The 24,889-nt window shown below is 39.9% G+C and overlaps 2 protein-coding genes across 11 annotated transcripts in view; both read left to right on the top strand.

The window, feature by feature from the left end:
• CLMN (calmin) overlaps window positions 1-7,964 on the top strand; it is a 77,774-nt gene extending 69,810 nt beyond the window's left edge. For 2 of the 3 annotated variants that reach the window (XM_083838722.1, XM_083838724.1), the window contains exons 12-13: window positions 94-155; window positions 1,291-7,964. In XM_083838722.1, coding sequence (XP_083694848.1) covers window positions 94-155; window positions 1,291-1,444 — 216 coding nt within the window. In that variant the 3' untranslated portion in view covers window positions 1,445-7,964. Of the gene's footprint in view, window positions 1-93; window positions 156-1,289 lie in introns of all 3 variants that reach the window. The other variant, XM_083838723.1, reaches the window with a different exon arrangement.
• Window positions 7,965-14,806: 6,842 nt separating this feature from the next.
• DICER1 (dicer 1, ribonuclease III) overlaps window positions 14,807-24,889 on the top strand; it is a 72,549-nt gene continuing 62,466 nt past the window's right edge. For 4 of the 8 annotated variants that reach the window (XM_083836685.1, XM_083836683.1, XM_083836679.1 and 1 more), the window contains exon 1: window positions 15,123-15,285. The gene's annotated coding sequence lies outside the window, so the exon portion shown is untranslated. The other 4 variants (XM_083836684.1, XM_083836681.1, XM_083836680.1 and 1 more) reach the window with 3 other exon arrangements.

Genomic DNA, 24,889 nt, shown 5'->3' with positions numbered 1-24,889 from the left:
CTCCTTTCTTGTATATTCTTTTTTTTTTTTTTTTTCCTCTTTTCCCTTTCCCTTTCCTTTTCTCTCCCATTACTGGTCACTTGTTTGTTTAAGGAAATCTTTGGTGAAAACAACCAGACGATGACAGATGTGGGTGAAAATCTACCAATCATCAGGTGAGTGTTTCTTATCCAGACAAAATCTTTTGCAAGGAATCTATAACTTCTAGTTAGTTATAGCTTCCAATAATGTTACAAAGGAAAAAAAAATAATTATAATGGTAGGCTGGCTGGACATCTTGTATACTGGTTTAGAGTCCATATTTCCCATAGGTATAAGATACAAAACTTCTTTGTTGCTAGATCTCCCCCTTCATTAAAATGTCTTTGGTTGGCTTGAGAGGAAAGGTTCAGCTGTCTTAGCAGGATTGTTAGCTCTTTTTCAACACAGTGGGTATTTCAGACCATGTAAAGGGTGGAAGGACTTCATATATGAGGCCCTCATATAGCTGATATAGAGCAATTTCTGTGTAATACTCAGATACATATCCATACCATATCTGAGTACCATATCTGAGTGAGCAGGATGCCCAAGCAGGATGCCAGACTCATTAAAACAGGCCAAAAAATGTTTTCCTGAAAATAAGATTTAAAAAAATGTGTACAAGAACATGATACATGTACACTCAGTTTATAATATTACTGGCTTGCACCATTTTAAAGAAGACCTTTTCTTGGTTTTGTGAGAGCTCAGTGGTAGAGTCCATCAGGCTTTGCCCCTAAGACCTGCAGTTGGACTTTTGGAGTTATTCTACAATCCCCCAGTTGCTAATTTGTTTCTGGAAGTCTTGGGCTTCTTCTGTTTAATTTTTTTTGGTGTATCTGACGTGAGAAACTCTAAATGTAGCTGATTTGGGGAAAGTATATCAAGTCAGATTACACTGTATAAATAAAAGTGTGATATAAGTGTTGCCCAAAGCCGTGTTTACTTTCTGAAAATAAAGAGGTATCTTTTTGACTGTTGGAAGTCAGCTTATGTTAAAGGAGTGTACTACGTTGGCATGTGTTTAAGCTACCTGAGAACTTGTCCAGAGTTTTCAGGGGATTAATTGCTATGGTTTGACTCCTAAGGAAACACACTGCTGAAACCCATTATGCATTTCAAAGTTAGCGTGTGCTCCAAGTGATTAGATTGAAGTGGTTCATTTAACTGCTGGCTATTAGTGACGCTGTGATCTTTAGAGAAAATGTTAACAGTGGAAGTTTTTTTCTTCTTTTTCCTGTCTCTTATCAAATTCTCTCTTATTTTCAGGAATAAAAAAGACATGGAAGCAAGTGAGACTCCAGCATCTACTCACCAGGCTCCGAGTGTTGATCAGTCAGAGCTATTCTACTTCATCATTTTCCTCTGGTTGCTGATCTACTGCTTTTTAGTCGTTCCACAGCTTCTTAGTAGCAAGGTTTGATCTCCGCGAGGTGTGGAAAAATAAAAGACAGTGGCCTGATTGCTTTGTGTATCTGCATACGAGTATGTACCTTCAGGTGAAGCACAAACAGAAACATAGGACCTGGTATTTGTGTTCGCTGTCAGGTCCTCCTCAGTTCCTCTGCTGTTGTGCTATGACAGTGTCGAAGCACATTTTATATTACAACAACGGTGTAAATATATATAAAAATGACCTTATTTAGTAGCTGCGATTTTGTACATTTGTGCCTTGCTTTATAAGATGCTAAATAAAAATGGATAATTATCAGTAGGAATATGAACAATTCAGAGCTCTAGTCTTCAAAAATAATTCTTCTGGCTTCATTCACTTAGGTAGGGTCCAACAGCTGTGGAAGATGTGTTGTTGGCTTGCCCATGAATCTGGCCCACCTGCAAGGGATGATTGGGATGCTTGAGATGCATTTTCACATTTTCCAGAGTTCTTTGGGAGAGCTGGAGGTAGAGCAGAGTTGGAGATGGTGGAACTTGCTCACCACAGGAACAGACTATAGTGTTCATGGCAAGCTAGTGGGGCAACAAAGTCAGGTGGAGGGTTTATTTGTGGAGGGTGGATAGGATTTTACTTTTATCCTGCACCTGTTATGTTTAGTTTGCAGGAACAAATTGGGTGTGGAGAAGTGTGAAGAACGTACAGGCTAGTGGCTGCTTAGGAGGGAATGTAAGGGAAATCTTCATCTAAAGACTTCTGTAGAGAATACCTGAAGAAGTTTGCTTTTTGTACGTTACTGATGGCGGCCATCTTTGAAAAGGTATTCAAGAAGCTTTATTTGCAGGTATTTAAAAACCTGCTTGTAGTCAGGTCATCTGCTGGTGAAATCCTAACTGCCTATCACGCTTCATTCTTCTTTGTAAGCTTTTTTTTCTTCTTCCTTTATTTTTTTTTTTAGAGGAGAAGTTAGCATGTGATAGCAACATTGCATGGTAGAATATCCTTAACACAGAAAGGAATTTGGAATCTCTTTCATTCGATAGAAAATGGAAATCTTTTCTGTTCTGTCTTGACTGGAGCTGGATTCACCCCTTGAACATAAAAAGTAGATCCTTTGTGCTTGGTGAGCAGCAGATCCAAACTTCGCAACTTAATTTAGTGTAAACCAACATAAGTAAAAAAAAAAGTCTTTTATCTTTCCAGTGAAAAATTTCAACATTTTGAGTCATCTGATTTTGTGTCTCACACTATTTGTGTGTGTTGATGAAGACACTAATACTTTCTTCCAAAATAAAATCTATTTTAGAATTTTTAAAGATGTTTTCTTGAAGTAGGCTAAAAGATAACACTGAAATGTTAGGGATAGTGCTGTTTCTCTGAAAAAAAATAAATCTTAATACAAAATTCTTATCCTGAATACCACGGCACCTATTTATTAGCAGGAACTAGCAATGTACAGTATATTGGAGCAACAGTGTTGAGAGCTCTTCACTATGTGCCAGTCTTCAGAGGCTCCCTTGGTTTATGACAATCTTTTCTTTGTATTTTTGCATCTCTTCCTTTGTTTCTTCCATGCTTCTTATTCTTCAACAGAGATCATCTGGAGTTGGATTACAGCCTCTTCATTGAACTTTACAGCTGTCAAAGTTCAATCAAGGAAAATAAGTTTCCTTTTGTCTTCTCTCCCTCTTCCCAAGAAAATTAATGAGAAGATCTTCAGATGTCTCATCTAAACCACTCATATCCATAACAAATGGAAAAGTGAATGGCATGTGCTGATAATGCACAATTTCATTACACAATATTGTCTTTTAAGAAAGACAAAACCAAGGGTTTTCTTTCTTCCCTCCCACTGATGATCAACAGCTGAAACAGTGAAATGAGTTGTTTAATGTCAAACAGCATGCAGCAATTGTCTTGATAATTTCACCCAATGTTTAAACTGAGGTGTGCCTCCCAGATAGCCTAGCCCGTGAAAAGATGGAGATTGTTTCTCCCATGTAAAATCAATGAAAATAATAATTAATAAGTACATGATACTTGGTATTTGGCTGCTTCATATATAATATAGATATAACAGAAACAGTCTACCTTAGTCAGCCATTGTATGTGTAAGAAGATCCAGGATAGAGTTACGAGTGATTATGCTGGTATGGTCAGCTATGCATGAAAAGAGACTGAGCTCTCCAGGAGTTCTGACATTATCTGGACCTGCAAAAAAAGATATCTGCATGAGCAGCAACTCCTCCCACTTAAAAAGACTTGTGAGCCTGCATCGTTCTTCCACAGTGCAAGATCCAATCTCTCACTGCAAGTGCCCTGTTCTGAAATTGTTGCTCCTTTTTGGACTTGGTGTCCTACTCTTAGCTTACAGTCTAAAAGCCTGACTGTGAAGCACTCACTGCAGCAAAACCCGTTTTAACATGCTGGCTAGAAAACTGTCTTGAGGCATTTGAGGTTTTAAAGGCTGGTGGGCAATCTTTTATCTATCCATTTTTTCTGACAGATCTGTGCACTGTCTGAATAAGGAAGTTTTTTCCTGAAAGGCCTGGGGTATTGAAGAATACTAAACTTGAACTGATCTCATGTGATACTTTTGGCTTGGTAGCAGAATTCAGACATATATGGGTACTGATCTGTTAAGTCCATGTCAGTGTGCTCAGGTGGCCAAGAAGACCAACAGCATCCTGGCTTGTATCAGGAATAGTGTGGCCAGCAGGACTAGGGAAGTGATTGTCCCTCTGTACTCGGCTCTGGTGAGGCCGCACCTCGAGTACTGTGTTCAGCTTTGGGCCCCTCACTGCAAGAAGGACATTGAGGGGATGGAGCGTGTCCAGGGAAGGGCTATGAAGCTGGTGAAGGGTCTAGAGAACAAGTCTTATGAGGAGCAGCTGAGGAGACCAGGACTGTTTAGCCTGGAGAACAGGAGGCTCAGGGGAGACCTTATCATGCTCTACAACTGCCTCAAAGGAGGTTGTAGTGGGGTGACGGTCAGTCTTCTCTCCCAAGTAACAAGTGATAGGACAAGAGGAAATGGCCTCAAGTTGCACGAGGGGAGGTTTAGGTTGGATATTAGGAGACATTTCTTCACTGAGAAGGTTGTGAGGCATTGGAACAAGCTGCCCAGGGAAGTGGCTGAGTCACCATCCCTGGAGGTGTTCAGAAGACGTGTAGATGAGGTGCTTGGGGACAGGGTTTAGTGGTGGACTTGGCAGTGCCAGGTTAACTTGATGATGATGGAGGTCTTTGCCAACCTAAAGGATTCTGTGATTCTATGATAAGACCAGTTCTTGCTGAGCAAATGTATGGATAGCAGAGTATTGGGAAGTGCAAGTGTTGGGAAGTGTTTGAGGATTATTGGATAAGGGTGTGTGGTGTTCACAAAAGCACCATTACGGACTGAGAGACAGCTATAAGGGGATGGTTCAATGTTATTGTAGTTGCGTAACTTCACTGCAAAGTGTTTCATTGCAAAGAAAGTGCAAGAAGAGGTATAGTATTGAAGACAGAACATCACTAGATATTTATGGGGCAAGTGTCTTAGAGTTGAAGAAATGGGTTAAACAGAAAATGAAATGAACACAGCCTTTGCCAAATTGTAGGACATTATCAGTACAAAGACGGGGCAAATACAGATTGCAGTAAAAAAAAATGACAATCGCTTTTCAATGCCATGAATATTTTTGATAGATTGAGCTCTAAAATGTATTTTTATTGAGTTTCTAGATTGTAATGAATGTGTCTACAGAATTTTATGCAAAGCTTCAGAGTTCAGCTGTTTTAAAAAGATTTTTTTATATAGCAGTGATTATTTTATCTATATATTTAATAGAACTGTAAAACCATTTTAAGAATACCTGTAAAATTCTGTGTATGTGATATGATTATTTATTGATTATGACTCATGAGAATGAACATTGAGCTATGCATAGGTTGCATCATCCACTTGAAAACTGGAAACTGCAAAGAGAGGAAGAGCTCTTAATGAACAGCAGACTTGAAAAACACGGGAAATGGTTTGAGTACAATTGTGTGATTCTTCAAGCCGCATAGCAATATATTATTTTGTGATGTTAACTTTCAGCTAAAGTTGCAAAATATACTGAATGATTAAGCTACTTCCTTCCATTAAAACACTTCCTGAGGCTGAAATTTCAACATCTTGATATTTGGTGTCTAAACACACTTAAATCCTCTACATCTTCTGGTGATGGTCATTTTGCTCCAGCTCAGTATGACTCTAACTTCTTTATCCAAGTAGTGTGCCATTGAGTTTCCTGGGGTACCTAGGTTGTGTGATTCTGGTTTTCACTTCTTTTTAAGGGTTTTCTGTACTGACCCGTACATGATCAGAGCTTTCAGAAGATGAATTTGGTCACTGTATGTGTTCTCATATTCAGGAATCTACCGGGACAATAGGTATAATAGTGCATTATCACTTATGCTAGCTTTAAGTACTTGGAGTCCCTTCTTGCCAAGCACAAACGTGAATGCATCCAGCGATGTGTTCAGTTCCTTGACTTCCGTGGAAGTCAGTGCGACACATCTGTGTGCTAAGCACACGCTACAGGATCTGGCCCTGAGGGGACTAAAGTCAGCTTTAATCACATAGGACGGGAAGTAGCCACAAACCCTATGCATTACCTTAGGGCTGGAACTCCTCCAATCCGATGTACACAAACAATGCCACAGACTTCAGTTGACCCCTTTGCACACGTAACAGTTGTTTGCATAAATTCTGTAGGATCAATCCTCTATTCTTTCTAGGAAGTTACCATGCGCTGCCATTTTTTATTAAGGGAACAGCGGTGCAGAATGAATGGCTGGAACACAATGGTACGATTGCTGGTTGGAAAATTCCCAAACCTCTACAGATGAAAGCTGTACCTACCCCAACAATTGGTCACCCCATTTTCCACTGGGCTAATAGGTGGTGAATCTGAAAGGAGATAAAAAACACTAGATTTTTATATTTCCATGTTGTGCAGATTTTTTGTTAGGTAGATAACATCAAATTCTTCCCCTCTGCATACTACCGATGATACTAATTTACAGCTGCGGCCTTACAACTGTTCACATTCCAGGACTTGCGCTAGGGCTAGCTCCTACCCCATGCAGGTGAAGTTGTTCTTGCCAGAGAACATTGCATTTATATGCCCATGTAAAGGATACTGGAAAAGACATACTCTGAATGGGATCGCTTGCTTACTCCATCCATCTCTTTACACACAACTCTAGAGCTCGCAAATGGTGAAAAATTAACCTTTTATTCTCAAGTGCCACGTCTATTTCAAGGTTATCTGAACTGAAATCGTGGAACATCAGAGCATTTCTTTCTTCCTCTGAATGTGAAACATGGAAAGCTTCCTTCCATCTCAGTGGCACTTTCAGTGACTCCTTTCCAGGCAGCTGCTACTGCTGATAATGGAAAATGAGAAGTGTATTATTTTCTCACCGTGAGGGGAATGTCTAAGTCTACGTCTCTGGAACATAAAATTGGCCCCTGGGTGACTACTACAATTCTTTCCTCATGAAAAGGTTAGAAGGGGCAATAAAAATAATTAATTTTACCTCAGTGAGAAATAGTAAAACATAACATTCCAAGAAAGGCTAGATCGTGGCCTTCACTGTTGTGTTCAAGTCAGGTAATATTTTATTCCCAAAGTAGCTTCATTGCTTTCGGTGGGCCTTCCTGGAATCTCTTTGATTCATGGAGTATGTTTGCTCTGTGTCCAAGGAACCATTCATGGAGCACTGTCCTGATCCACAGCTGTCCCTAGGCTATCACAGATACCAGTGTTTAGTTAGAAATGACTGGCCCAATTTAAGTAAATTAACTTTCAAATTATGTGCTGGTGATTTTTTTTTGGGGGGGGGAGGGTAGAGAAATAATGCTTTTTTTTTTTTTTTTTTTAATGCCAAATAACTTACACAAGTCAAATGTCTTTTTGTTACAATAAAAAATTCAACCTCTGCTTTTTCTTCAACAAAACAAGTTTTAGTTTGGCATACAATTTCGAGCTATTTTATTCTTCTGTGAAAAAGCTGAAAAAAAACCTGTTTTACCCTTCTTGTTAAAGTTCTCTAGTTTAAAATTTAATTTGTAAAGTGCTAGTTTGCTAAAGAGTTAATGAGGGACATTTTTGCTGAAGAAAACATTTATAAGTAAGGGATGTAATATGTACAATACATGTTTCTCTTTGGCAAGTGGTGAGGAATAATGGTTATTAAAATGAGAACATGCTACGTGGATGTGAGTGGCTTCAAAAGACATACTGAAGGAGATGAATTTTTGTGTAATTTCAAATACGTTTCTTCTAAATGCTTTCAATCAGTGGTATGTATTGAACATTTGCACTTGTTGCTCAAAGCTAATTTTTGTGAGGAAGAAATGTATTCTTGTGTATAGTTGGTAAAATAGCAAAGAAAATGTTTTCAGAAACTGCTACTCTGTAATAAGATTAGTATAATTAGTATTCACTATTAGTGAATAGTTCTACTTTATTTTATAAAATCTCTTATTTTGAAATAAATGGACAGGCTTCCTGTATATTATCTGTCATCTGTGGGTTTGTCCTTTTCCTCTTGATTTCAGTAGAAATCACCATTTTGTTCTTATTATGCACTTTAGTGCCCAGAAGCTATTCACTTTTTAGCAGAGAAGATCTCAGTAAGCAGAGTAAATTCATAAAATGTATTGTTTCCCCATCTACCCAGCAAGTGACTTTTAATTTTGGAGGAAGAAGCTAAACTGTAATTCCAGTCAACAAACAGAATGAACTCTTAAGTTTTTATGAAGGTGATTATACATTACTAAATTTGTTAATGCATAGAAATTGGTATTAAAAAGGCAAGCTTACAAAAACAGCTGTGCTGAATTATATACTGTTCTTACAATTCAGTGTATCTGGCCTGTTTCTAGGCAAGTGTCTAAATGTTTAGACCAGTGGTTTAGTAAATTACTAGGTGCAAAACTGATTCATATTTACTATGCTCTTCCCTCTACACCTTAATTCCCTTGGCAGTATATGGGCAAAGGGAAATAACGTACAACTGAGATCCAACACAATTCAGAATCAGACCCATGATCTGCCTCCTGAAAGATGTAAATAAAATGGATAAACAGTATGTGGGGGATGGCGTAGGAGTTCTTCCCGAACTAAACTTAAGGGCTGGTGGGCATCACGCTTTTTGTAAATGTTCCTCCATTCCTTGCTACAAAACGAAATCACCTCACATACTTCCAGTGTTTTTCTCACCACCCCTGCGGTAGCTGGTACTTATTTTGTGGACCATCCTCCCCCACACCTAATGCTTGTAGACGGTAAGAGAATACTCATAATGCTATTGAGAATTTGCGATATTTGGGTCCAGTGAGAGTAGAATAAGTCTTTACAAGAGTATGGGATCCAATCTTTTGTACAAACTCTGACACAGTGAGAACAGGAATTGTTGGATTCGATTTTTTTGAGTGCACTGGGAGAAAAGTCATTGTGGTAGCAACTAGAAAAACAGTCTCCCTTATCCTTGCTGTGTAAACACAGTTTTTGTAGCTTAAAGAAGATGGAAATGCAGCATAGGAAACATAACCATCTGTCTGGATCATGACAACAATAAAACTAGCACAGGGTTCATTTTACGTAAGGAACCAGTATGCATATCGTGGTTGTGAGAAAACCCGACCCTCCTAAGGATAACCTGTGGGCATCAGGCATATATTCTGGTTGGTACTGTATGTTGAAACCTGTGATCTCTCTTCAGTGCTTATTTTACCTGACAGGAAAACAAAACCTAGCAAGAGCAGGAATTCCTTCCACTTGCTGGGCAAATATAACAAAACGTGAGAGCCCCTTCTCTTAAAACACCAATAGCCAGGTAATATTAATAGCAATAATCTTTTCCTGAGTTGCTATTTGTATTGATGTTACAAGGATTATTTCCAGGAGAGTTCATCACAGTAATTCATGAAATGTCTTCTGTGACTAGGTCTGTTCCTTGGCTAGACTGTACCATTGGTAGATCTCTGTCCTTGCCAAACTGTACACTTTACCTTGGAATCTGAGGTAACGTATGATCAAAGCAAAATATATAGCTCCATCTGCTGTAAATACTTTGAACTGATTATTTCTGCATTACTTTTATGGCTGATCTGCACCCGGGGGAACCGAGTGATCACTTTGCTGATATGTATTTTCTGCACGTTAGCAAGAATCATCGTAAAAATAGTAGCTAAGCACATTTTACATTGCAAAGTCTTATTTCTTGATTCTCAGGTAAAATGGAGTGCAAAAAGTGTGTATTTCAAGGATATTATGAACATTTGCTTGTTAGGTATAATAGATGTTTTGTACTGAAGCTGCTTGTGGAACCCAGAAATTACCTGACTTGCTTAAACTAACTTTAAGTCAGTGACAGATGAGAAAAAATTCCCAGTCATGCTCCTACTAAGCAATGGCTTTCCACATTAATGAATAGCAACATTTATTATCAATTATTTTTGTAAGAAGCAGTCATCAATGCCGACTCTCTGCATGGGGAGAGTGAATGAGTTGATATCTCATTTTTAATATGGATTTGAAAAGTAAACCAGCTGTTTAAAAAGGTCAGAAAAGACACGACAGCAGTTGAAAATATTAAAGTTTTGCTTGCGCTGGGGGAAACATCCTTATTTAGAGTTATGAACTCTGAGCCACTGAAGTGTGAAAGCACTCAGATATTTTTTTTTAAATAGCACCCTAGGGGGGGAACCAAACGTTTGTGCAACCTAACACCTTCTTTAAAGTTTTAAGAATGGACTCTGCTCGAATAGAGGTTCTTTCTTTCTTCCAGCTTCCTCCTCCATAGTCATACCTGCAGCTTTTTCTCATAATACATTGCAGATGTTATTATTAACGCTGTGGTTTAAAGTGCTTGTAACTGCTCTTTTCTGCAGTGATTCACAACTATGAACTAAAAAAACTGGTAGCCAGGCTGGGGGCCGTTTGAGAGGAAAGTCTCAATTTAAATTTTTTCAAGCGGGGTGCAGAATAGACACGTTCTTTCCTGGCCAGAAACTTGCTTGCAACACTCTGGCCCATATTTTATCGATCAGTGCCAGCTTGTTTCGAAGAGCATTATTGAAATAGTGTGTGATGCAATGACAAAACAGCATCGTGGCTGGTATCAACAGAAGGGAACAACAGAGGTCACCATTGACACGCGGGAAGGAATCTCTTCAGAATCCATTTTGGAACGTGATGAGGTGTGTAGAGCCAAAAAGCACAAAGCCTGGTTTCCACTGGCATAATTTCAAAGTTCTGTAGCATGAACAAAGACAATTACTTGTCACACAGTGAGTTTTTTTTTTTAATTGAATTTTACCTCCATTCTAACCCATACAAATTTTGTTTCTCTCACCCAACAGAAGGAAAAAAAAATAAAAAAGCATCATTTTGTGATATGATTTTTTAAAAAGGGAGAGATAAATGTCTCTTCTTGTTGTTGGTTTTGTCTTATGGCAGTTATCCCATCGAGAAAACCATCTATAATTCCAGCACTAAAGATATTTTGAAAGCTGTAATTTAGTGCATTATCACTGTTTGTGTTCTGGATTTTAATTAGTTGGGCTATTCTATTCCTTTAATCCAATGGCCTCTTTGCTTTGTTTTTATAGTTGCATGTGTTTTTTTTTTTTTAATCAAACTTTGAAAGCCAAGAACTTAGTGCATTTTTTTAGAGTTTTTATCACATTGATAATTTTCTTCTTTTTTTTTTTTGGTAAGAAATTTGTGAAATTAAAGGTTAATTTTTGATTTGGCCTTAAACTCTGAAGAATAGCTGTCATAACACATGCATATAGCAAAAAAATATCCATTCCTTCAAAGGAGGGGATAGTGGTGATAGAACAATAAAGGATAGCACAGGTTTTATCCTAACTGTGCTTTTAAATCAAAAACTCCTGTCAGCTGGCATGCTCAAGGAGGAAGTAGCTGTGGAGAAAGACACCCTTTTCTTTATAAGAAAATAACTTCCAGAATTCTCCTGGCATTTGTGTTTTGTTTTCTGTGTTTTAAGCATTCTGCTTGCCTTCTCTTTGAACCTCCTTGAATTGGATAAAATTCATTATTTAATCATGGCCTGCAGAGGATTAAGGAGGGTTTCTTTCTGCTTTATTTTATGTTAGAAATAATCAAGAATGCCAATTTCCTTCAGTACTTCAGTTAAAATTGGAAAAATAGACCCATATGTTCTGACAGCTCCCACTGGATAAGGCTGAACAGCTGCTCCTCTTCCTAAGGTTTTGTCATGGGATATAATTATTCTTCCATCCATAAAAAACAGAAGGGTGCCCCCTCAATAGTATAAAAATGCTTAATATTGTGGTATTTACTAATATGGGCATTACAAAAGACATGCCCTAAAGAAGAACCGAGGTTTGAGCTAGGTAAAGGAAACACTTAATGTGGTAAAACCATAGGCCTCTCTGTCACTTTTTATCTGAAATCATTTCGCAGAGGTTTAAAAGAATCTTAGCGTGCTCCAGTTACCTTTATCTCCTCATACTGATTTAGTAGGCACAGTCATACTAAGGAAGTGGTAAGTCCCTGGCAGAGTGCAGATGGATGAGGAAAGCTGGGTCTCTGGTGACAGACCCGTTGCTGTATACCCATTGCATTCAGCCCAACTAAAAAGGGGGAAGTGGCTTTGTATTACATTTACCATCTTCGTTAGGCAACAAGGATGATCTCCAGTCCCCCTGTCAGGAAGTGTGATCTTAGGATAGTCCTGGACTAACACAAGTGTAACTGCATGCCTGAAACAACTTGTAGTGTTGTGCAGCACGGCAAACAGGATCAGTGAAACACAGCATGAAACTAAATCCATCCACTGTCAAAACGAGGTGCCAGGAGTAGGCAGAACGGGGCCAGCTGTGTATATCTACGTTATTTAAAGGTTTCCTTCCACAAAAATGACCACATTGTCCAGATGTGGCTATATCTTTACATCACTGGTGTGGTGATTCGTATGGGCAGTCCACAGATCTGACTACTTACTACTAGCACTGTAGGTAGGCCTGTTATAAGCTTTAAGTGTATCCCATCGCTGTGGTAAAGTATGGTAAATACACATTTTTCTTGCACAAAGAGTAGGAAAATATGCAAAGTTAAGGGTTTTTGGACACTTGTGAGTGAAGGACAGGGAAGAAAAGTTAAACAGAAAAACTGTTTTTTTGCGTTTAGCAGACAAAATGAGAACAAAACAAACTGTTGCTGTTGTCAGTAAAGATTTGCACTGCTTACTTCCATTTTTGGCACAGTTCTTTTTACCATGCTTAGAAGAAAAAACAGCAATCACCAAAACCTCTCTTGTTGGTCAACAATTCATTTGTTGATAATGTAAATGAACCCCAAGAAGAGGGCACCAAAGTAAAAAAGTTGAGCTACTAAATCCATGGACAGTTCCAGGATAGTCTTAACAGCTGGTGTTGACACTGAAAACATTGACTGGTACTGCAAAGGGTGAGCACAACGTGTTGAGCAGGTAGGGGCTTGTCAATGAGCCAGATACAGCTTTTTCAAGGTCGCTTCCAGACAGCTGTTCAAGAGTGAAGCGGCAATTTTGTGCTCTAACCCTACTGTAACTGATGACTGGACATTCAGTAGGATGATTCCCCTCTCGTTCCATAAAACTGCCATTTATGTGGGGATAAGACCAAACAAAATTGGCATGTGATTATTGCATTTCAGCTCAGTGGTGATCTACCTCAATTTACATTAGGCCAAGGGACTTTAAAACTCCAAATTTGACTGTACAAGAGTTATCCTCTGTCCAACTACCTGAAAGGAAGTTGTGGGGAGCTGGGGGTTGGCCTCTTCTCACAGGTAACTGGTGATAGGACTAGAGGGAATGGCCTCAAGTTGCACAAGGGGAGGTTTAGGTTGGAAATGGACATTTCTAGGAGAGAAAAGGAGACATTTCTACTCAGAAAGAGCAGTCAGGCATTGGGACGTGTTGCCCAGGGACGTGGTGGAGTCACCGTCCCTTGGGGTGTTCAAGGAAAGGTTGGACGTGGTGCTTAGAGACATGGTTTAGTGGATGATATTGGTGGTAGGGTAATGGTTGGACCAGGTGAAGGTCTTTTCCAACCTTAATAATTCTATGATTCTATGATTATTTGCCCTCTGCATCTCTCTGGTCTGGGCTGCAGCTATGGATCTAAGCGATGCTGTAATCAAGCTTGGAGGTTTGATTATTAGCTTCATCTCTGCGAGGAAGGTTCAGTCTTCTCACCAGTCACAAAGAGAACGGTGTTGGCAGGTGATGCCATGGGAGGTGGGAACTAGGGACTTAATATAACCTGGGATTTGAAATTAAACTGTAACAAAACTCCAAACGGGCTAGTTCTGATCAAGTAATTCATTTCAATCCTGCGCCCTACCTTACCGACCAGTTCCTCACACTTACAACCAAACATTCCCCTACATCAGGTATTATTTGGCAGTCTTGTTGCACTGCAGCCCTGGTTAGGTAAGTTAGGTAAATTCAAGGCTTTTTATTGTCTTGCCATTCCCCCCCCCCCCCCCCCCAGTTTTCCAAGGACTTGAAGATATTGATGTCAATTGTGTCAAGGAAATAAAAGCTGGAAAACAGTAGCATATGAGGTGCAAGAGAAATTGTGTTCCTGTCTGTACACCAAGCATTTTTCAGTTTCTTCACCTCTGGTTGAAGGGTTTTGATGGTGCAAATAATAGTTACTCTAGATCTAAATCAGCTGTTTAATCCAAGAGCTTTTTTGTTTGTTTCCTTTTTTTTTTTTTTTAAATATAGTTGTAGCTTGTAATGTCACTCAAGTGTGTGCTGACAAGAGATGGAGACCAATGGTCCAGTTAGTCAATGCTGTCCCACGCAATGGCAAAAGGAGATGCTGCTGAGGGCACACAAATGGACCCAACTGCCTCCAGTGGCACTTTCTTCTTCCCCCTTCTGGCCTAGCACCAGCAAGGTATGTGGGTGCCAGCTCCCTGATGAGCAGAACGGGCACTATGACCACCTGTGTGTATGGATATGTGGAATTTCACTACACAGAAGCACTGGAGGTGAAGCGCTGCTGTGCCCTGAGACTGATCTAAGTCATCAAGGACTGCTTTTTGCCTCCCGTTCAGTGACATTCAAATCTTCAAGACCACTCCTGCCCCAGAGGAAAGAGCAGTGCCCTGCAGGCGGCCTCACCACCTCCCCGCCCTACGACCCGAACAACACAGCCCGACCCCGCCGGCCTCCGACCCCGCCGGCCTCCGACCCCGCCAAGATGGCGGCTGCCGCCCTTCGCCTCAGCGCTGCGCCCGCCACCTCCCGCGCGCGCGAGCCCCGCCCGCGCGCATGCGCAGGGCAGGAGCGGGGGGGCCGGGCAACCGGGGCCGAGAGCCTCGCGGCGCTCTGGCGGGGGAGGGGAGGGCGCACACACGTGAGCGCCGGGACCACCCGGCGGCTCCCCGGCAGCTGCCGTGTCCGGCGAGCGGATTGGCCGGTCGGTGAACCTTTCACCTTTTACCCGCCTCCCGCCGCCAATCGCGCGGCTCCTTTCACAGCGCGGCGATGGGGAGCGTGCGAGCTGCGCAGGGCGGAATTCTCGGAGCGGGCTTGCGTCGCGGGCGTTGGGCGGCCCCCGTTGGTATGGGTGGGAGGGCTGGGGGAGGTGCTCCGTTTGCGTAGGGCCGGCGGCGTAAGGGGGGGGGCAGACAGGGGGAGGCGGCCGCGCGGGGGCCCAGGTGAATGGAGGAACCTGACAGCCGGGGGCAGCGCGGCGGCGGCGGGCAAATGGCGGCGGCGGCGGCACAATGAGACGCGGCCTGTAGCGGGGGGACGCGCCGGGCCGCCTCCCGTCACAGCAGGTAGGAGATGGCGGCCGCGGCCCGGCCCCGCGGGTGCGTGAGGCGGGGGCCGCGCTCCGGCCCCTCACGGCTTTGTCTGCGCGCGGGGCGCTGAGGGGGATGGGGGGGGCACGGGGCGCCGCTCCGGGGCGGTGTGTGAGGCGGTGTGCGGGGCGGCGTGCCCGCAGCGTGCCCGCAGCGCGGCCCCGCGCCGCTCTTCCCCTCCCCGACCGCTTGTAGAAGGGGGGAAAATGTAGCGGCAGGGTGGTGAAGGCGTGCCTTGTGCCGCGTGGTTCGGGGCTGAGAAAGGCCAGGAGGGGAAAAAGGCGTAGTTCTGCGCTGGGGTTGGTTGGTGCCGGGGGTAAAACTGGAAAAAGGAGTGAATGGGTAGAAAACTGACTGTGATATTGACATCTGGAGGGATTTCTTAGTGTATTATCCTTCCTCATAAATCATTATTTCCAAAAAGTAAGTCACCAGTTAACTTCAAATACTGGAAGTCTGGAGGTTGTTTGGTACTTCAGGTTATAAGATATCAGCAATCTTTACGCTAAGGTATTGAACATCAAGTTATACCGTGAGCTAGAGTGGTGCAAGTTGTAGGTTTGAAGGTGATGACCACTTTTAAATGAAAAATCAAAACAACTTTTTAGACACTCTTTTCTTTATATTACTTTGTTTTTTGTTTTGCTATATAAACCATTCTGGGTGCTGTGGTGAAGTGCAAACTGCATGCATATCTTTGGTGAGTTGAGTGTGTGTGGTGTTTTTCTTTAACCAGTTGATATAGACACAAATAGGAATGACTTCTAATATGCCATAATTATTCTAAGTCTCTCTATGAAGAGGAGCTTTCCCATTGTCTGTGTCTCCAAGATGTGTTGTAGTCTTCCAAACTACAAAAGGTTTGGAGATATTCCTAGAAGGTTGCAGCTGGAAGGTGCTTATATGTATATCCTCATTGGATTGCTACTTCATTATTTATTAATGCATAGGATTTAAAAGTATATACCTGTGTATTCAGAAGTGCCAAGCTTTGAATTAGCTACTGCTGTTTATGAAAGTGTCTTGGTGATGCTTCAGTTCTGTGCAAGTGGCAGCTCAGTACTCAGCAACCAAAAAAGCTAAAAATGTTGGAATTAACAATTAAATGAAAATAAACTGGCATCAGTATGATGGAGTTTAATTCCTTGTTTGGCCTATATATTTAATGCTAAATGCAGTTTGGGTATTCTTCCTGTCTGTCTATTCTACATGAAAAAGGCTGTGTTAGGCTAAAAAAAAAAAAAAGGTAGAGGCAAAGTTGACTAGGACTTTTCACCTGGGGAAAGAGTCCCCAGAGGAGGGGTAAGGGGCATTGTGCAGTAACTTTTTTTTCACCTGTTTTTGAAAGGTTACTGTAGTTTACAGATTTAAAACAAATGAAAGGAGTTACTACTTTATATCATGGGTAACTGAAATACCTGGTGCAGCATATTAGGAATGCCAAAAGTTTACCTGAAAAATGAAACAGTTAATTTGTGTGTGTGTGGGGGGGGGGTCAGAAACTATCAAACACAGAAATATCTTCTCAGGCTCGGCAAACATCAAGGTGACTGGTCAGTGAAGGTAAATTATGTAAATTCAAGGCTTCCCTTACTATTATACTCCTTCGTATATGTCCTCCATTGGATACTGGCAGAGGGAGGCCAACAAGCTGGAAAGATACTTTGTTTGACATATTATACAAACCTTTTTTTATAGGAGTTATACTTTGTTTTTGAGATCTACCTTAATGCTCTGTAGATTATGGGAAGAAAAAAAGCAGAATCTACAGTTTAAAAAAAAACACATTTTTTGTGTATTCCATACATTTCCTGTTTCAAAGATTTGTAAGGTCCTTTTTCCTTGACACAAAGTTGCTTCAGGTGCACCTTATTACAGAGTTTCAGTACTGCTGCTTTGCCCATGTACACTTTCTGTATATGCATTGATCTGTAACTGAATGCAAATTACTGACAAAAACAAACAGAAAGCATTTTTATACTTTTTAGTAGAGCAAGGAACAACCTGGTAAAATGGATATGGTGAACGTGGAGTTGACTTATTTCTCTTCGGGTAAGCTGTAGAATGTGAGTGAGAGCAACAGTTCAAGAAGATTTTTTGAAAAGATTTTATGCTTAAGGACGAGCATTATAGAGTGACAAGCATTATAATGCGAAGACTACAGACAAGTTTTATTTATGGCCTTCATCTAATCTATCAAGCATCAAAGCATACTTTGACATGGATTATACCATTATTTCATAATTATTGGAGAGAAAATGTGGTTTTCTTTTTCTCTCGTGCAGTTGGTGTGGTACAAACAGCGGATATGGAGCTTGATAGGTTGCTGGCAGAGCAGTAAGGTGGCCGCTGTGCTCCACTTCCCTCCTGTCGTAATGGCTCGCTCTGTAGCCACTGACCATCTGTGTCCCATCACCTTCGTATTTCAGCAGTAATTTCTTCATACTGATAGCACAGAAATTATTTTACACTCTCAGCTCCCCTCCCTCAGAAGTGGCTCCCTTTAAGTTAAGTAGAAGTGTAATTGTAGTACTGTACAGAGCAGTGACCTCTGTATAATTGTGTGAAATGTGCTCTTTGAACACGCTATCTTGAAGGCAAATAATAAGTAAAGGAAAATCATGCGTTCTCCACTCCATTATTTCTTCATCCTTCAGCCTTTCATGACTTCCATATGGATTGTGATAAACCAGAAGAAAAACTTGATATATAGTAAAAACTAAAACTTCACTTTTTAGATGAAGTTACTGCAATCTTTGGTTTGAATTTGAAAGTTTGGTGTTCAAAGCGTGCTGACCATTTGAGGGGGTGGGCAGGTGTAGGAATGTCATTAAATAACCATGCTAAAGGATGGAATCAATGGGACACAGCAGCATGCAATTTTATTAAAGTATGCCTTGATACTCTGTTAGGTGAATTCTTGGTTTTGTTAGTTCTTCCATGCCTTACCTACTGATGTCACAAATGTTCAAGTTTGAACTTAAGCAGCGTATCTCAAACTCCCTTGTTATTTCTGCTCTTTATTGCAGACTGAGTTAAGGACACTTTCCCTGGTATTTCTTACCTTCAAATTGCTGCATGGTCCGGAATTGTGAAGCAGAGAACTGGAACTAGGAAGAGCAATATTCTCCAATTTTTCCTTGCATAAATACTACTGAAGCCAGGGTCTTTTGTACCTGTTGTTGTGGCTTTTATGTAGCTGTATATACACGAATCTGCAGGTTCTATTTTATTTTTTTTGACTGAGACAGTGGGACAGGTGGGTCCCTTCTGACCAAGGCATTAGAACCAAAATCATTCTCTCTTCATCCGTGCAAATTCAAGAGTCTTGTAGAAAAACTTGTTTGCTCTGCTTTTTTTTATGTCCATCACATAGTACTGCAAATGCTGCCATGTAAGGTGTAATCAGTTTCTGCCCATGTTTTGCATCTTTTGTTGCCATTCATAAAGGATCAGTTCCTTAACTGAGTTCACCAAATAAGTGTGCATTTGTGTCCGACGTGCAGTGGGATGGCTGCTGGGAATAGAGGTAGACAGGTTTGGACTATTTAAGTTGGCATTGTGGGTTTTTAGATTCTTTTTGTAGTTTTCATAAATCACTCATCAGTGTACCTGTTTTTTTCTTGTTTTTTCTTTACCGTTTGTGTACACAAGAAAATCCCCAACCCTTACTGTTAATTATTAAAACCTGGTTTCCAGTGCCTGTCTCTCTTTTGGAGTCTCTTATTCCTGATAAAATGTCAACCCACGTAGAGTTTCCTCAGCAGAGACGCTAAAACCTGACTGGGTAGCAGGAAACACTCGGTCTCCTTGAAAATGCAAGAATTAATGATTATATTTTTAATCTTTATGAAAGCTGGCTGGAATTTTAGACCTCCTTGCTGATAACATAAATTTCCTTTCCCCATAGGAAGAGAGGCAAATACAGTTTTTCTGAAGTTAACTTGTTTGACTCCCTTGAGCTGATTTGGCTATGCAAACGTGTCTGGGCTGGCTAACTTTGCAATTCATGTTTCTTTTTTGTTTGCAACAGCCTCCCTCCCTCATCTGTGATCTAGATCAAGTTTCTTACAGCTTTCTTGTAACTGTTGCTGGCTCTTTGGCTGTGTATTTTCTTCTTCAAAAAGAAGTGAACAATGTAAATTTGCTTCATAGTTGATGCTTAAGAACTTCTAGAGATGATCTGTAGTGGTCCAGAGTTAATTCAGGTATCTCTCTCTCTCCACCCCATTCTTTCAGTTTAACTTTCAAGTGCTTAAATCAAGGACAGTTACAAGATGTTTGTATTCTGCCTTTGTACATTAAGAGAATTAGATACATTTAAGCTGACTTACTTTGGCTTTATAAAAGTTCAGTCACCTTGGCACTAATATCCTTATCATTAAAGGTGACCAAGTATAATCACTCTCAAGTGAGACTCTTAGTTCCTCGCTTAAGTTTTGTATTTCTTAGTGGGCAAATCTGTCTGCCTTGCTAACTTCATGGTCAATAGTTATGTCTTCTTCCAAAAAGAAAAACGAGGGGAAAGCAAATGCATTCAGTATAACTGAGTTTTAGCCTTGGGTGTTATTTTTTTTCCTCTGGTTACCTACAACCTTTTGCCACCATGGCACTAAAGTTAAATGCCCGTATTGCTGATCTGCCCTGTGAAGTTATTAATCAAGAAGTGATATGATCTCTCGAAAAGACTTGGGGGGGCGGACGGCACATGCCCCTCCCATTACTGAAGATCATTTTTAGTTACTATTGCTGTCTGACTTAGTACTGTCAAAACGATCTCCAAGGCTTTAGAAGCTGACTACTGAAGGTGGATAATGGGCATGAAAAGTACACCACGTCAAAAAGAAAACTTGATTAGATCTGTTGTTTCTGCCATATGCTCTCTGAGTCCCTGGGAAGATCTGTGTGTATTTCTTACTTATTTATTGTTCTTACTACTAATGCTTTCCTGTTTCTGTGGTGCTAAACAAGGAGAAAATTGACCTGAGGAAATGAATAGTTTCAACCTGGAGTCAACCTGAATGGCAGAGACTGTAAGAGGAAAGTGACACGGGCATGTTACTAAGAGCCTAGAGGTTATTTTTCTTTCTCATTATTTCTACAGTTATTCTAAGCAAGGCCTGCATTTTCTGTTTGCTAGGGAAAATTAAACAGGATCCCAGGGACCTCACTTTAATTTTTTACCACTTGTAATGAATTTTTTCCTTTCTTCATTGCTCTAAATAACATTGAACTCTGTCAACATGAGCCTCCTGAATTGACTTATTTTGACACTGAAGAAACATAGAAAGCTGTAACTGACACTGCAAGAGAGAGTTGTTTATTTGTATGCCTTCAAGGATTATAAATAATTAAGAAATGTATACCCAGTTATTCAAGTCTATATGATTATCTGCTGAATACATCAGTTGATTTGTTTGCTGTATAATCAGAAAGACTACAATTTCATGAAATCTTTCTCTGAAGAAGTGTGACTAGAATGTGCACTAAAGAATTCCTGTCCTGGGATTTGAGAGGAAAGAGCTTGAGCTGTGACACAGTGCTCCAGAGGAGGAGGTGTAGGTTTTACAAAGGTAATGTACAACCTAGGCCTGCATTTTTACCTTGAAGTAGTTCATTGAAAAAAGACTGGGAGAATGCCAAAAACATTTATGAGCTCCCTGGGTCTTTGAAAGACATACAATCAACTTCCAGGAGATGAGTAATTTTCCCTATGGTAATCTTTGCATAGTTAATCCTCTGCTGTGTAGAAATTGAGATGTGAAACCTGCCTTGATTAATACTGAATTTTCTGAAAAGTGGTCATCTTAAGTCTGTGTTACTTATAGAAGATGAGTTTTCAGTAACAAAATCCATGATTAGTTGAAACTGTCCACCGACTGTTTTTCATCTCAGTGGATGAGGGCATGCAACAAACTGCTGGATGATTTTAGGGCATGTAGTGACTGGCATAATGATGAAGCAGGTGCTGATTTCTGGCAAGCATTTTGAGTAATGTGCCAATAATGCTACTAATGTATACATTGACTGCCAGCTATTAACAGTTGTTAAAAGTCTTTTATCTGGTCATCCTGTTACTGCTGTCTGCTGCCACTAGATGTTTTCTTTTGTTGCATTCGATTAATTGGTTTTGGACTGGAGAGCAAGAAGTTCTGTTGCTGGAATTTTAGGTTTCTTGTCACTTAGTGACACACAGGTCAGCAACAGTTGGCAATGAAGAAGTTAGTCTCTCTTTTTGAGTGACAGTCAAAAACCTCTTGAATCCAATTTGCTTGTTTTCTGTCACGTAGACCGTATGATGGCTGTCAAAACGGATGACAACTGTCTCCTCATGCCAGCTCTAATACTCATCTGACACCTGCACACAATTGATTTCTGCTGGTTCAGCAAGCACAAGCGTCCCTAGGTAAAGGAGAAAAATGACATGGTTAGGGAGCTGAACTGTATTTTCCAAGTCAGACCAGGGGCACAGCTGTTTAGAGATGGGAAGGAGCAGTGAGAAGAGCAGGGTTCCTCTGTCTAGCACTAGGTTGCCACAGGATTGGATCAGCGGTCTCATGAGGTCTCATCCCAAAATACTACCCTCCACTTGATTGTCTTCCCTATTGAATCAGTGAATACTTCCATATTATGTGAATATTGATTTCTCACATGTTAATTAAAAGTTGTTTCATATTTTTTCAACATTCCACTTTCTCACTTTTCTTAATAAGTGTTGTTATAATCAGATACATTATTATAGTTATCGTGTGGGTTTTGTGTATGAAAATCAGCTGGGGTGAATATAGGATATGAACCAAAGTGTGTGGGGGTGAAAGCTTATGGTGTGGAAAGTCTAATGGATTCAAACCTCCACTTAATGACATTTCTTTACTGAATAATATTCTGAGGTTTCAACAGCTTTTAAACAAAGATAATACCACCAGAATGTGCTAGCAAGATGGAACACTTGTGCTCTAGCTTATTAGCTTTGGAAAACTCAGATCCAAAGTTATGCCTTGTATAAAACCCATCGCTTCTATCTAGTGATAGTATAGTCTCATCTCATGACTCCGTAATTCAGGAGCTATTCAAGAAAAAATTCAGAAGCCATTCAAGAAAATGGTCTAAGTTTTAGAACATCTTTTCCTGTTTTCATCGAACAGTGATTATGTGTTCCAGGGTGGTAGTAAAACTGAATACAAATCAAAGTCTAATAACTTGAAGATGAGTGTTTTCTTTTACGCTGTTTCACATTCTTCTGAAACTTTGAGTTTTTTAGTCTTTGTCTGGTTAACCTTGGGAGCTTTTGGAAACAGAGTGGTTAGGTTTCAGCAAGGGAAGGGCAAAACATTGTCTTGACTTAAAAAAAAAAAAATAAAAAATTAGTCTGTTTACTGCCAGCATGATAGAGATTTGTAATCCTTAATCTGAAATCAAAGCTTTAGGACCTCACACTATCCACAACACAAATCTTTAAATGCTTCTGAACTTCTCACATAATTAACAGGTTGAAGTAGTTGGAAAAGGCAAGTCACCTTTGTAAGCCAGGAAAACATTCTGATTTTTCTTTTTTTCCCTCAATTTGAGTAATGATTTGTAAAATTATATGGAAGGTAGAGATTAGGCTATGCAAGTTATCTGGGCTGTGTTTTTCTCTGAGTTACTCTTGGTTTAGGGGTGAATATTGACTGCAGCTTTTAAAAACACATGTAATTTATTGGCGATAGTACAGTTAAGATGCATGAAAACTTTGAGCAAGAATGGCCAAAAAAGCGAAGAGTGACTTTCACTCTTTGGTTTTCCACACTTAAAGTAGGGGCTAAACTTTTCTATCCTACTATATTTATGGGGTAAAGAATATCTATCTGTTTCAATTAACAGACATACTATTTAGAATATCATTTGACTATGTATAATTTTCATATGAAATTTTAGCCAATAATTAATACAGGAGTATTTGCAATTGGTGTTATGATACTGTCTAGAGGGTTAACTAAAAAGACAAGTTTTCTACTTTTAACTTCTAAAGAAAACAAACATTTTATATTTTTCATTCTAGCTAGGTGTTATATGACCATGGAGATAATACTCAAAACAGTAAATACTTCTTCCGTTTAAGCATCTGAGGTGTATTGGCTTCTCATGTATGCCAGGCTGTATATAGTTGGACATGCATTTGAGCTGCCATTCCTGCCTAGGAAGAAAATGCATGTGTGTCCCCTGGCTTAATGGTACTTGCTATGAAGCTTTGAGTGCAAGCATTTCTGAAGCTGTGTGGTGCATTAGGGAAACTGCTTCATCTAAGAAACAGCTTTCTTCTGTGTGATTTTATTACTGTTATGTTCTAGATCTGGTCACAAATTACCTGGAAAGGGTTGTGCCAGCATTAGATGGAGTGGGAGACAGCATGTGGGCTGAAGAGTGAATAGAAGAGGGATGTTCTTGCATGTATGGCAGTCTCTATTAAATGCATGTTAAGCTGACAAGAGGATAGCGTTTTGTCTCACTTCTGAGTGAAAATGGAAGAGAAGTGATGACAAAAATACTGGAGACACTTCATATTTCTATACCAGGGATATCACATTTCCTCTGTATATATTCTAGAAAACTTTGACTGTACAACCAGACATGGGCTTGTGTGAGAGTATTTGAGAGCTAAAACGAAACACCACTGGTGAAACTAAGATGCATATGTTCTGTGTTTAATCCTAATTGAAGAAAAGTATTAGGGCCACTCTCCTCAGCGACAGCTTGCCTGTAAGGGTTTAATTCACTTCTACCTTCCAAATTAACTTCATTGCCTTGATTGATTAGACTCACTTTCTCTAAGGTCTTATCTGTCCAGCAGTGTCACAGTTCTAATAACTATAACTTTACAATCTCATTTCAAAACTCCTTATTACAAATATTACAGGCCTAAATCTACAGGTTGTTTTTTCCTCAGTTTTAGTGTATGTTTGGAAGATGCTGAAATAGCTTGAATTGTAAATTTTGAAAATGGCTATCTTTTGTATACATTATATGTAGTTAGAGGAAAAAATGAGCTTGAGTGTCAGTATTGTATTGTGTTCAGCAAATGTCTAAGTATTTAAAGTGGTAGAACAAATGCAGAGATTAGTTTTTAAATAACAGTACTTCTGATTTTTCTTATGCAAGAATGGTATTGTAATTAATCTGTTAACTAAAGAGAAGTTAGATTTCCTCAGCTTTGCCTCCTTCTTTAGAGCTAAGAAAGAGTTAAGAAAAAAATTCTTTTGAAAAAACTTCAAATCTCCATTGAAAGTTAGGCACTACATCTGTGTAAATCATTCTGAAAGTCATACCACTCAATTATCTTCTTCCTTCAACGTGTTGGTGCCTCTCTTCATGCCCACTCAAATAAATCAGCTCATTAGCTGTAGGTGATATAATCAAATGATTATTCAGTGAAATTAAAAGCCAGTTATATTTAAATATTTACTTTACATAATGTAAAGTTTTGTTTAATGATGGTTTAAAGTAATTTGTGTATAACTGAGTTCTAAATTCTTTCTAAATACACCACAATACATGTAAGAGGCAGACAAACAAGCTGTTCTGCATAATGGAAAATACCAAT

This window comes from Anser anser, assembly GCF_964211835.1.
Source record: "Anser anser genome assembly, chromosome: 5".
Lineage (NCBI taxonomy): Eukaryota > Metazoa > Chordata > Aves > Anseriformes > Anatidae > Anser > Anser anser.
The sequence above is the reverse complement of the archived record's forward strand: the minus strand, read 5'-3'. Positions and strand labels throughout refer to the sequence as shown.